The 14163-nt window shown below is 41.0% G+C and overlaps 1 protein-coding gene across 1 annotated transcript; it reads right to left on the bottom strand.

Moving 5' to 3' along the window:
- Positions 1-5881: 5881 nt before the first annotated feature.
- On the bottom strand, positions 5882-14163 carry LOC142951795 (leucine-rich repeat-containing protein 4B-like). Its single transcript, XM_076093600.1, has 3 exons — positions 13834-14163; positions 9433-10037; positions 5882-9317 (listed from the first exon to the last, which is right to left on the bottom strand). Exons 2-3 carry the CDS (start codon positions 9673-9675, stop codon positions 7323-7325), a joined length of 2238 nt encoding a protein of 745 aa, XP_075949715.1. The 5' UTR covers positions 9676-10037; positions 13834-14163; the 3' UTR covers positions 5882-7322.

Raw genomic sequence — 14163 nt, 5'->3', positions numbered from 1 at the left:
GACTATTTATTGGACAGAACCAGTAACTTATTGGAGTCTTGTTGTCACTGTAAGGTTGCAACCAGCGGAGACTCCACATGTTGTTTATTTTATTGTGCATTTGTACAGATTAACCAAAGGAGATATGACGTTAATTAGTAGTGCTGGTAGGCAGATTTCTTAGCCTTTGCACAAAGCCAGGCTAGCTGTTTCCAGTCTTTATGCTAAGCTAAGATGACCTGCTGCTGGCTTCACATTTATTCTACAGAGTGGGTTCAATCATCTCATCTAACTCTCAGCAAGAACGCAAATGACTATATTTCCCAAAATGACAATTCACGAGTGCCAGAGCTGACTATGTGAATATTGCTGAAGCATCAACGGGGTAAGTAAAAGTCACGATACAATTCAGAGTGCCATAAAATGAAGACACCATTACCACACACACAACATTAACCAAGCAGAGTATAACCATTACCCCTATCTGCAGTTATGGTAAATCAATACTCAAGTAAGTAACAACATCAGCGCAGTGCCTGAAAAGTGTGTGTGTGTGTGTGTGGGAGTGCATGCACTGGGGAACAATTTGCAACCTACAGTACGTCCCTCCAGCAATTACAAGGCAAGTGTCTGTTCATAATAAATGTTGGAAAAATAAATATTCATAGGAAAGTAATTAAATCTCACAGTCTACAGTGAAACAAGCATTATCGGTGAGATATTAATACACAAACTGTTTTCTTTTTCGTCATTTCTGGTAACATGTAATATGATTAGATTGCATTATGAAGTAGCTCATTACGCGCTGTGTTTTTTTTAAACATTATTTTAGCATCAAGAGGGATATTTTTATCTCTGACCCATTGTAGCAAATTAGAGTCTGTGGAATAGTAGGACTAATTTAATTTTTAAGGGTGAACATGTAAGTTATGTAATAATACACATTACCAAATAAAACTGATACACATGAGGATGAGGAAAAATCCATCCAAGTCCAGACACCATATACAACAGCAGCTGTGTTTCACACACACCTGAGCAGCATTTAGTGGGAAGAGAAACAAACAGCTCTTTTCCGGGTGACATGCCTTGTTGGTCAGGTTGAGTGCTTTATCCTCATAAGAGGTGAAGAACTGTCTGGGGTTACAAGGGCTCCTGAGTGCTTTCCAAGTACACTAGATACATATAGCCTCCCTAAAGTATGTTAGTGTATCCTCTCTCTTTGGATTATTAATTGAGATATTTGGGTGAGGAAGGAAACAATATTCCTAAATCCAAATGATCTGCTGCATGGCTCTTAGTGATATTGGGAGAAGAGAAGGAATCTAAATATAGACTGAAACAAAAGCAAAGTATGTTCAGTACAGAATGAAAAAAGCCCTCTGAGAATTCAGCAGCAGGCTCATAATTCACCAACATAGTTTCATGTAATAACAGTCAAAGGATGAATCAGAAGCCTTTAAATCAAAAGGCTTCTGGTTTCCTTTTATCAATCTACACAAAGTAGGTCCAACTGGGTCACTGTCATCTTTTCCTCACACTTTCCATAATACTTTGGATTCTCAGTCTGAGCTAAGCCTGCTAACGGTTCTGCGTAGTCCATCCTCATATAAACAATGCCTAAATAGGCCACAGAATCTATACTTGGTTTTTTTTGTGCAATGACTGCAGCCCACACGGCCGCGTCGAACACACTACATCTCATGTTAAACACATGTTGTTGTTTTTTGCTGCAGAGGAAGTGTGAAGGAATAAAAAGCTGTCACATTTTCATGGCTCCTCGATCAGCGGAGATGCAGCCCACAGACTGACACCTTTGCTTCACGGTGGAGTTTATGTTGTGTCAGGTTCCCCACAGACTCTGCAGTCTGTCTGTGAGCCAGGGGAGCTGGGGAATCCCTGGAGGAACACACAGCTGGGAGGTTATTGAATTTGAAGGGGAAAGACAGCATAGGGAAAAGGAGAGGCTAGTGCGAGAGCACAGTAGATTTAAAAAAATAAATAAAAAATGACTGCACCATAGGCTTGCAAAAGGAGACGTCAATGCACTGCTGCATTTTCCAAACAGAAATCAGGTTTTGCTCTTTTAAATACACTACGTAGTTTCGAATTACAAGGTGGAGTTATATTGTTGTTTCATGCTGCAACGGCTAAAACCGGCATTTTTAAATTCCACCTTTTTTTTTTTTATTAGAAATGACCCTTCTCCATCACATTACATTCATGTCTAGATCACAGAATGCTCTAAATGTATTTGCATTTGAGCATTTCTCTTTCATCTTTAGTGCATATTAATGCATTTTTTTTTCTGCTGCACACACACTCTGTGCTCACTTCACACCCCCCACTTCATATCGCCCCTTTCATATTTTGTATGTTTGTATGTATAAGCTGAGGATCAGCAAAAAGCTGCAAAACACAGATAGTGCAGAACATGTAATATCTGTGTGTTACAGGTCGTTTTGTTTATTACAATCCTTGCGTTAAAGTCTTCAGAAAATACTACGATGTAATCATTATATACTCTAGCTGTCTTTTCCATTGCTATTTCAGCATACAGGCCTTTATTTCCAAGAAGTCTCATGGGGACTGAGGTCTTTGGGGACCGGAGTACAAGCCAAGTACAATTACATTCAAGAAAATAACTTTACATAGTGCCCCCAAAGACATTTCAAATTAAATTCCCTGTGCTGTAAGGCCCACACATTTTCTCTAAACATATCATTCAAATTCACTGTCACGGTTCATGGCTGATGCATTTGTTGTTACATGAATCCCTTGAGGTTGCTGTTTCGTAACGAGGGTTGCGCTTGTACTGCGCAGGGGACATCTGTGATAGTCTATAGAGTTCCACCTCACCTCGGGGTTCTAAATAAGTTTAAAAATGTCAACTCTGGAACATGCAGATGAACTGAAGAACAGAATACAACACAGTGAAGCAAGATAAGAACTAGTGATAATGATGTTATTGAAGGCCTGCACATAAAAGCATAAAAATGAGTTAGTGTATTTGATCTGGAGATGTCAGGAACAAAACCCTGAATGGACTGAGTTGATTTTAGATTTGCAGTGCGAAGGAAATGTTTAACTATTCACGAAAGGATCTGATTTGTTGCCTTTTATTTGTCGGATTTGAAAATGCCCAACATATGCAAATAATCAAAAATGGCAGTGCGGGTTTATGTACAATTACACTAATGTAACATGATGGACCACTTGATTTATTAAGGCGGTTGTCATGCTGCAGTGATTACAGAAGGTTATACTTCTACACCCGCTGCTATAAATCAATTTGTTATTAGGATTTCAATCAGTAAGATCAGTTTGTGTTTGTTCATTTTTCGTGATAACAGTTTACAGTTCAAGAAATGTATTTGCACCATCGAAAAACGGTCGACTCTTTGACAGTTTGTTAGCTGCTGGCACTGTTTTAAATTCCCTCGCTACATTTGCTGTAATGCCGTAACATTTGCACGGGCCTTTTATAAAACAAGCTACCAGCTATCAGAATATAAGTGTGGACGTAGCAGCAATACAAGGGGCCATTGCGTCCAACTATGACCTTATTTTGAAAGTGTGTGTCCTGTTTCCTGATTTGATAAATAAGTGTGAGAAGACAAAATAAATGAAGTAACAAAATACAGTGTAAACACAGTAAATGTTAGGACTTTGTTCATTTTGTTTTATAAAATTTCACGCAATAACTTATTTGAAACATCATCATGTTAAACTTCTGATTTAGTTAGTTGTGGTGCTCTGTTGGTTAAAATCACAACAAAGAATAAAAGTGACATATGTTTCTAATAGCAGAATAACTCCTGACTGAAGTCACAGAAGTAGCAAACAATGAAATAATATACCTCTCAGTCATTGTATGACAGTCATTGAAGTGCAAGTGCAGCACATGTTGATTTTGCTATAATTGAAGAAATACACTCTTCTGCCACATTGTACCTGGATGAAGGCATGAAAAAAATGACATTTAATGACAATACATAAAGACCCAAATTGATAATATCACATACCGAGATACAACCAACAACTGGAAAATAAAATAGGAAACAAAACTACACAAAATTACTTTTTTCATAATTATTTTGTATGAAATAAATCTAATTTCTTCTAGAGCTTAACACTGTTCTCTCGCTCTCTTTTTAAAAAGCTTTCAAAACAGACCCAGGTCATTTTTTTACATTGTTTTATCAAACAGAACAGCTTACCTTTAAAAGACCAAAAGTTCAGTCCATTTTCTTGTCTTGCAATTTGGTGTCTCAGATTTGATAATCCTTTTCATTAAGGAGCTTTGCTTCCAACAAAACAAGAAATGTCATCTGGGCTGAAGCATCCATTATAAGCAACGGATGGTGCAGAGGATACACATATGCCAGTACTCCATCTGTAGCCAAACTGCATCGATTCAACACCATATACTATATAAAACAGTGAGGTACAGTTGCCCAATATGCACATATTCAGATTCTAGTCTCAAGCTTGTGATCTTCATTAAAAGGGGTCACACTGCTGCAGAATGAGCCTCCTTTTAAATCGCATCAATGTGTACAATGGCAGCCACTATACTAAGATGTAACAAAAAGCTTCTGCATTTCCTCAAAATGTTAATAATAATGATGATAATTGTGTTACATGTTGCATGTAACGGATGTCCAGAGGTATGAAAGGAACATTTCTGTGCCCATTAGGCGAGTCACCATCGTAATAAAACACTGCCAAAGCGGCGTTCAGGTAAAAAGACTTGTTCCACAGTTAACATGCAGCAATGCACCCTCACACGCAGCACACGAGCAGATATCTAGTATGCTCTTTCAAATCTGACGGCAGAGCCACCAAATGTAGCACATCAAGGGAGCGGCCCATATGTTGTGTCTTTAGCCTTCATTTATATTCCATTTGTGTCTCTGTGGGGCTACAGTTGAACCCTGCCCACTAGATCTGTTTGCGGGGTTGCAACACATTTACATTTACGATGCTTCTCGGTGAGATTCACGACAAAAAAACACCAAGTTGAGAAAACTGTAATTTAGACATACTGAGTTGTTTGATCAATGAGTTTACATGTGGTATCGCAAGTATAACCAGGCATATTATCATAGATCATTAAACAGGATGAACGGGATGTGCATTGATGCAGAAGATGTTCCTTTCCATGGAACATGAAATCATTTCAATTAACCTCTGTGACAGTGCATTCTGGGTGGGTTTTGTCTGATACCATCACTCATATTATCATCACTATTATTACTATTCCATAGTGTCCTCTTCGTCCAATAAGTGTGGGCTTGTTGTTGATAAGAAAAAACATCATCAATCACATAAAACAGCTCCTATATATAAGCAATGCAGTTGTAATGGAGGGTTGCAACAGAAAAAAAAACCAGCAAAATCCCGTACAGAGCCGCATTACAGTCGAAAACCTTGTTGATATGACTTTGTTGATAATACTATCTCAGGTACATTTATCTGGAATAACTGGTCCAGTTTGTGCTCAATTGCAACAAACATTTTAGGTTCCTGCTTGATAATTATAAAAAAAAAGAGATAATTTATTTATTATACTTCTTTTCTCAATTCTTCTACCGATTTCCAGACTAGCACAAAAGAACCACCATAGGAGAAGCATACTGGGGTCTAATGTCAGACAAAAGCGCCTTCATTAAGAATAACTTATCATCTAGTTCTGTTAAAAACACTAATTTTGCAAAACCAGTCATGTCTGTGAAACATCTAAAAGCCTCTCTGAACATGTTAATAAAGCAGCACCTATCATTACCAGGATGACTAATGGCTAAACCACAAACCATACATTCAATCCAGGTTTAGCACAGAGGCCTGCATAATGTCTCACTCTTTACTAATGTGGTTGCCATATTGACCCGCCACAACCCAATATATGATTGATTTATTTCACACGTAATGATACATGGCTAGACAACTGTACACATTATATCAAACTAACAAAAATAAAGAAATACATAGTTGAAACGCAAGAAGCGTAAATGGCATTTAACATATGAAAGTTACACTGTAAAAATGTGGATCTTACAATTGTCATACAACCAGACATTATTATTATTAATATACTGTACATTTCCATTCATTCCAATCATCCTAAGATGGATGTTTAATCCCTTCTTGAATGATGCTGCAGAGAGATGTCTAATCATCCTTATGACAGCATTTTATGGCATGATTATGGTAACCATGAGCAAGGAGATCATATCAAATTCCTCTCTAAAAGCAAATATCTGGCTACTGATCTGATTCAAATAACACATTGTCAACACTTTATTTTACCCATACAGGTCTTTGCAATGGGTTAGCTTTCCGTGTTTGTGGAACATCGTTTCAACAATTATTTGATGCTGGCATTTAAGTATCAGAATTGTCAATTCAAATACCAAGTAGCTGGCTTTTACAAAATACATAATACACTCTCAGAACACAAAAGTTTGTAATGATTATTACTGAAGCAACAGAAAAAAGTTTGTCAAACAGAGATCTGCATTTACTGTTCTACAACCAAAATGGACTTTATGTCACAAAGCCAATTCAAAGATTCACAATGAGTGTTGCAATTGAGCCCTTATGTTTCTGAGAAGTAGCCAAACTTAAAACATGTATCAATACCAACCTCCACTATCACCGCCCCTGATTATCCACAAAGAAACAAACTACATCCACCCCAAAATATCTCTGCATCGGAGTCTGCAATGATACATATTTAAATGAAAATATATTTATATAATTTGTGGATTTTTCACAGTAGTTTGTACTGCACTGTACCTTTTTGTCCATCTATTTATGCCTACATAATTGTCACCTTGAGGGAGTCTATTGAGTCACTTGAGAGAGAGTGTGGCTTGTGTTTCGTGTGGAAGAAAAATGTCTCTTGGATTTTGTTCCGTAATATCTCCGATCTTCAGTGTGGTAAGTGCTGTGCATGTCTTTCATCTCTGCTGGCCAACAGCGATTTGGGGACTGATTACTCCTAAAGGCTAGTTTTTCCCTATGAGAACACAGCTTGTAGAAACTGCAAAAAACATTTGCTTTGGCACAGATTTACATTGTAGCAATGTCCATTCCTTGATCTCCATGGCCATGATCGTTACTACAAACACAAGTGGCCCATTGTGGTAATCCTTGGCTCAGTACACTGTCACGGATAAGTCTATGTGTTTGTGTATTGCCGTGTCAGTCTATCCTCTCTCCTGGTGTAATGTCAATGCACTCTAGTGTCTAATCATTCCGCGCATAAACCCAACATCAATCCCCTCTCTGTCTCCAACTTTTGCTCACTCTCTCTCTCTATACTCTCGCTTTTGTTTTTAGATCTGAGTCTCTTGGACGTTTTCCTTCGAGTTCCCCTTGAAGAGAAGTGGCTCCATTTGGGGATTCTGGTGTTGGCCCATGAAACCCTTGATCGATCCATGTAAGCCCATGGTAGGCATGGGGAGAGACATCGGCAGCGGTGGGGACATAGAACAGGGGTGGATGTTGGTGCCATTGCCGGATGAGGAGAGCATATTAGACGTAGAGATTGGGACTGACGTACAGGAGATGGGGATATCCTGGAGTTGCTGGTTCTTGCTATTGAGCATCATCCCTGGTCCCATCCCGTCGGAGCCGAGACTAAGACCCATCACGTTGTTGTTGAAATGATGGGTCTTGTAGTAATGGTTGAGAGTATCTGAGCGACCAATATTGGGGAGGTTGACTATTTCTGGATGATGTCTCCTTAGGGTTCCTTCTCCACTGCCAGAATTCATTGTTGAACCGCCTGAGATGCCACTCCCGGCCCCGGCTCCAATCTCATCTTCTACGTTGACAATCTCGATGGCTCTGGCAGGGCCGTGGTGCTTGTGTAGCTGGTGCTGCTTACGTAGTTTATAGAATACGACCAACATTACAGCTGCCATAAAGGTAATGGCCACGAAGCAACCTATGATGATCTTAGTTGTTTTCATTACATCATCTAGGCCTGGAATGTTAGTTACATCCATTATGGACACAGTCACTGCATTTTCAGTGGCTCTGTTGGCTCGTGGGGAGAGTGAGGAAAGAGAGGAGAGAGAAGGCGATATAGTGATACCAGGTCGGCCCTCTAACACTCCTCTTTGGCCAGTAGGATTAAGAAAATCTATGAACGTCTCGTTAATATACTGTCTTGCTGAGTTTTCCTCGTCGCCTCTCACTGTCTCCACTGTTTCCACAGTGACAGTGGTGAAATAGCTGTAGCTGTTGCTGGGGTCTGAAGCAGACACATTGAGCACGGCGGTCGCAGTGGTGTTTCCCGCGGAGTTGGTTACCATGCAAGTGTACTGCCCTGTGTCTTGCACGGTCACGTTTGTGAAGTTCAGTGTTCCGTCATGAAGCACTGAGATCCTTACTCGGTATGATCCGTGGGTCATCAGAGTGCCATTCGGAGTGAACCAATTCACAGAGGTCATCGAGGTTCCAGTACGACATTTCAGCTCAGCAGCCATGCCCTCAGTGACATTGAGGTCAGTGGGTGGCTCAACAATCACTGGGGCATAGCAGGTGAAGTGGCTCTGGTCTAGTTCCCCAATGTATTTGCCTTTTATACCTGGGGGCGCGTGGCATCGAGCACAACACGTGGTGTTGCTGGGAACTGTTTCTTTCAGCCACCAGCTGAGCCACAGAACATCACAGTTGCAGACCCAAGGGTTGTGGTTTAGATGTACCCTCTCCAACTGGTGCAAAGGGGTGAAGAGGTCATGGGGCAGGGAATGCAGGGAGTTGTGGGAGAGGTTGAGCTCCTCCAAGTTTTTGAGGTCATCAAAAGCATTTCGTTCAATGACTGACACTCTGGAGTGCATTAGCCACAGCTTGCGAAGCGACACTAGGCCCTGGAAGGATCCAGGCCTGACTATCCCCAGCTGGTTCCCTGACAGCTCCAACTCCTCTAGTCGTACTAGTGGGGTGAGGTTAGGGATGTCCTTCAAGCCGCACATGCCAAGATTCAAGAAGCGTAAGTTGACCAGACCTTCGAAGGCCGCCTCTGAGATGAAATCCAGCTTCCTGAGTTCCCCTAGATCGAGACGGCGTAATGAGGGAACACGGTGAAAGGCAAATGCCGGCAGTGTCTCGATGGGGTTGTTTCGTAGCCATAGTTCCCTTAGCTTGCTGAGGTACTCAAAGGCTTGTGACGGTACCACTGTGAGACGGTTGTCAAAAAGCTCAAGCGTGTTGAGGTTGGGAAGGCCATTGAAAGCTCCCACCTCAATCTGCCGGATGTGGTTCTTGGAGAGCTGGAGGATTTCCAAATGCCGCAGGTGTTTAAATGTGTCAGACTTGATCACCTGGTGTGGAAACAAAAACACGGAGGCATGTTGTAGCAACATCAGAATTACTGCTGTCAACATATATCAATTCAGTCTCAATGCATTGTCGGCTTGAAGACAAAGTCATATTTACCTGGATTGTGTTCTCTTGTAGATTGAGGTATCTTGTGTTCTCTGAAATACTGTCTGGGACTTGATCTAAACTCTTCCTTGTACAGATGACACGGCTCGCCTGATTGGAGCAGGTACAAAGGCTGGGGCACGCAGGTGCTGCCTCTGTCAGCTGTGGTCCATGGTTGTGAAACCACAACAAAAGCTGGACCAACCAGAGGAGGGGGGAAGGGGTACAGGGGCTGGTCACCATGACAGCACGCATGGCAACTGAGTCATGACCCACCCCTATTGCTATGAAGTTGATAAGTCACCTCCAAACAGGGGGATTTAAGTGCTTATCTTGATATTCATATTTTATGCTTGTATTCTGTTTTTGTCTTTCAAGCAGTCAGTTTAAAAATGGAGAGGGGAAAGCGTAATGTTATATTAAACACTCTATCATTAATAGATTCTTATTTTACTCTGCTCATGCTTTTTTGACAATCAAACTCCTTGTTCTTTTCAACAACTCATTTTAGGGAACTCTGTATCATTTGTTCCCATGACAATTATTAGAATAGAAATCCAATTTGGGGGAGGGTTTGCTCTTGGATGTGTTGTCTCTGTGGATGCTGTTGCTTCTCACTGTAGGGGGGGAGAGAGAAAAGGAGAGAGAGGAAGGAGGTCAAGTAAGTGCAGTGCAGTAGCTTTCAGATATTAGCCTAACACATACATGCATGTATTCCCAGAACTGAATTTAAATCTCAACATGTTACAATACCCGATATCACCAGTGTGTGACGAGCTGGGTCAGGCTTGTTTTTCTGAAGAGGTGCCTCTCAAATTGTGGCCTGTAGACTAACTGGTGAGTCAGCTGCCATTTTCTTCATAGGTTGAACTTAACATCTGGGTCATGGTCTGAAATGGCCACACATTTCTTAAACACCAAGCTGGGTCGCAAGTGCTGCAGCAGACCCATTAGGATGTCAGTCTCACTGTCCACTTTATGATACTGCTATGCTTCTAGTCAGATGCATACAAGTCGACTCTCACGTTTAAAATTAGGCCAAGATGTTGAATGCAATTACAACTGCTGTTGAGATTTATCTAGACCTAAGGTTAATGCAGACATTCGTGCAATCCATCACGAGGCAGCAGCAGTAATCTAGCAATTAAGATATGAAGGAATTGATTATTGAAATGTTACTGCGATGCACATGCTGTGTACAATAAGCAACGCAAATTCAGGCGAGATCCCTAGCAAGTAAAGTTGATGAATCGAAAATGAAAATGAAAACTAGATTGTGAATAAAGTAAATAAAGGATGGTGGAAAAAATACCTTTGGGGCTTTTGTTATACCTAAATGAGTATCTGTGTGTCTTTGGTTAAGAGGGTGTCGCACAGAAATGGCTGCAAGCGTCAGCAGACTCACTAAATTTAGAGAAGAGGTTTGGCTGTTTCCCTTTCAGTGATTAGACCAGGAAGAAAGTGTTGATTGTTTTCAAAGCGCGTTATGTTCGACTCTCGCAGTCACAACTGTTGAAAACATATAACATCTCTGTTCCCTGTCACTTACATGACCGCTGTGTTGCCCTTATTGATTTTTTTTACATCAGATAACTCTTGGGATACATTTTTCCAAATGATTTCATTCTCTAATAAACAGGTTGTTTTTCAAAAAGGCTCCATGGCGGTGCTCAACATCGCCTCTCCTATGCAGCGACGATGCATGCGCTCCTAGAAACACGGTTGCTGTGGCAACCTGCTCCCTCACCATCTTGTGTTTTTACTGTCCAGTGCCCTATTCCACATTACTGTGTTTAGCTGAGCCTCATGAACATTCGCTGTTCAAAACTGATCAGCAGCACGTCTGCGGTCCAATTTAGCTTATATTTGACTTCACGCTTAAGGATTATTCACAACACTTGGTGTTACACGAGATATAAAACAGTTGTTTACTCAGTAGATACCTTTATCTAGAGGAATACAAATTGAATATATTTGAAAATATACATTCACATAAGTGCAGGGAGACCTGAGAAAGCACACATTTGAACCTTGGCCTTCAATATCACAACACATTTGCCATGAATCTTAATATCTACAAGGTCTGAGGATTAGGTCAACGTCAGTCTTTATTAAAAACAGCTCTGATAACTTTTAAAGCAGCTATTATAGAAGCTCATAAGGGAGTGTATGCTAAAAATAGACTTTTTAGATGCCCTGTTCATCCCACAGACTCTCTCTCTCTCTCTCTCTGTAACTGCCACAGAGAAATAACAACACATTACTCAACTCCAATGTGAAAATGTAGTTTCATGGATACAAATGCAAAAACCTAAATGTTAACTGCATGCAGCCCCTTTGCAGCACTCCTCATTATGGTGTTCTTTACACTGCCGTCCTTCCCTGAACAGTCTTCGTCTCATTCCCCATCCAGCAGGTTATTATAATCTGACTTATTTGAAAATAAAATGTTTTCTCCCAGACGTCAGAATCGTATGTGATCCAGGCTGACGGTTTGATCGCTGCAACGTTTAACAGAAAGTGATTCATGGAAGCATCAAAACAGAACGTCATTAATGTCTCGCTGCAAGAATTGATCCGACCAGTGCTCTCAGAACAGTGTTTGTTTTCATTTTTTACAGTTATTTTCTATTTCGGATGGGGCTGTCTCAAAAATATTAGCAGGTGAATGTGATTTCAAGAAAGCCATTCCATTGTCTTTCTTGCTACTTCCACCATTCCTGAAATGTACAAATACAGAGGTAATGGTTTGTTTTAAATTGAAGATATGAGCAGTTGTATTCAGCAACGATTCATTCTGATGTTGTAAAAATGAAAACTTGTCTTCTCCATTGCATCAAGGAAAGATTCATTTCCCATGCAGACAAAAGCATTTGGCAGTTGTCATCAATGAGTCGTATGTATTTTTATTCCTCAATATAGCTTTGGAGAAGTACAAAAAGTACATTGTGTAGTAAAATTCACAGGCGTAAAACACCAGACAGGGTCAAATTGTATAGAGGGAGAGACCTTGAATCTGCCAGCAGGATGCCTGTTGCCTTGACCTCCCATTGTCAAGTTCTCAAGGAACAACAGCACACAACAGCTATATTTTTAGATTATCACACCTTCACTCATCTGAGTGCCAGTTCCTTCGCCAGAGGCCTTCATCCTCATCGTTGTGCAAAATGTGTTTCTTTTAGGCTCATGACGTGGTTTCAGACGTCGGCTGCATTGTATTTTTTCCAACCAATTTCACTCAAAGGTATTTCTCTTTCTTGATCTTAGCCGTTTTTTTTCCATGTCAAAAGCAGATTGCCACCATGTAGGTATTGATTATTCGATCAGGCCTGAGAAAGCGCTCAGTCGTGAAAAGACAAATTAGCTGCAAGCTGCTGACCAATTGCTACAAACCAATCGCATCATCGTAAGCGCCTGATTGTATCAACGCCGTGATCTCCTCAACAGAGTCATCAAGGTTTATGAAGAGGCAAAAACCGTGGCGTTGTTTTCAATAAACACCGAGGCTCAGGGCTGTGGGACGCTTCCTGTGTGCCTACGCAAGGCCCAATTAGACCTCATGCATTTACAGATGGTCGAGATGAACACAAAGCCACACAGGTGCAGCAGGGCCAACATCATCTGCTGTAACTATGACAACACTAGATTGATTCAGGACGTGGGAATCAGGGTAGAATGGGACACATGTTTACCAGTAACAACTGGCACTTTAAAAGAAAGGGAAAATTGCAGGTGCATGCCTCATATGTTCTCATACTTTTCTCGTACACTTTCATCTGATGACAGTTTTATTTTCCAATTTCTCTGATATGGGGAAAAATAAACAGCCATAACCTGACCGTTCCTCCTACAGTCGCAACCTCTAATCTGCAATCTCTGCTCATGTTATAGCCTGTGGCATTATATCTCCTACAATTCAACAGAATGGCCTTATTCATCTATGCAGCTGCGCTCACTACGGCGCACCTTCTCGGGAACGCAATTGAAATTCTGAATAGGCCTAATTCTGCACATGCTGCATTACAAAATGGCTTGCATCCATTCTCTCCTCGTCGTAATGACAACACACGACTGCACCCAAAAACAATCCATAGATTAAGCTTTTTTTTGTTGTTGTTTTTTTTTTGTGTGAACATGTGAAACACACAGGTTTACACAAGGAAGCATGTTATTTCAATACAATTTATAAGGACTACCACAGCTTTATTCCACTGACATCGACTGTATCTTTCGCTGATATTATTTATTTACTTACGTTATTATGAATCTGTGCAGCCTCTGCACAATTCCTTATCCAATCTTTGTCGTCTCGTGATTTATTTCAGCATCCGTGCAGATTAGGTATCATATGCATTAATTACGCCGGCCATTTCAGTCCCTTCTACCTGTACAACCAATATATTATACACCTACCTTAATGTTTGGTCGGCTGCGGCGTATAAGGTCGATGTTTTCTCTCCACTCGTCCCTTCTCCCGATCGCCGCTTTTCCAACCTCGCTATCTGTCTCTCTCCTTTTCTCTTCTCTAAATTGATTCGCTTGTTTCCACGGCTGTGAGCTGGCTCTTGTTCTTGCAGGCTATTCCGCAGCGCCAACGCAACGCGGGGGGCTACGGTGGTGGCAGGTTAAAGATGAACACAATCCAGACACACACGAGGGGGGGGGGAAAAACAAACAAACAGAGATGAGGTTAAGGATCGTTGGAGAAAACGATGTCGGTATTATCACATTTAGGGAACGAGG

Source organism: Anarhichas minor, unplaced genomic scaffold (genome assembly GCF_050575085.1).
Source record: "Anarhichas minor isolate MPS153535 unplaced genomic scaffold, ASM5057508v1 ptg000017l, whole genome shotgun sequence".
Classification (NCBI taxonomy): Eukaryota; Metazoa; Chordata; class Actinopteri; order Perciformes; family Anarhichadidae; genus Anarhichas; species Anarhichas minor.
This window is presented reverse-complemented; position numbering and strand designations above follow the sequence as displayed.

Bases quoted from the DNA above. Each gene is read 5' to 3' on its own strand.
- LOC142951795 (XM_076093600.1), bottom strand. From the start codon at position 9,675: ATGCGTGCTGTCATGGTGACCAGCCCCTGTACCCCTTCCCCCCTCCTC. The intron at 9,318-9,432 runs GTAAATATGACT...TTTCCACACCAG, and splicing joins TACAAGAGAACACAATCCAG to GTGATCAAGTCTGACACATT.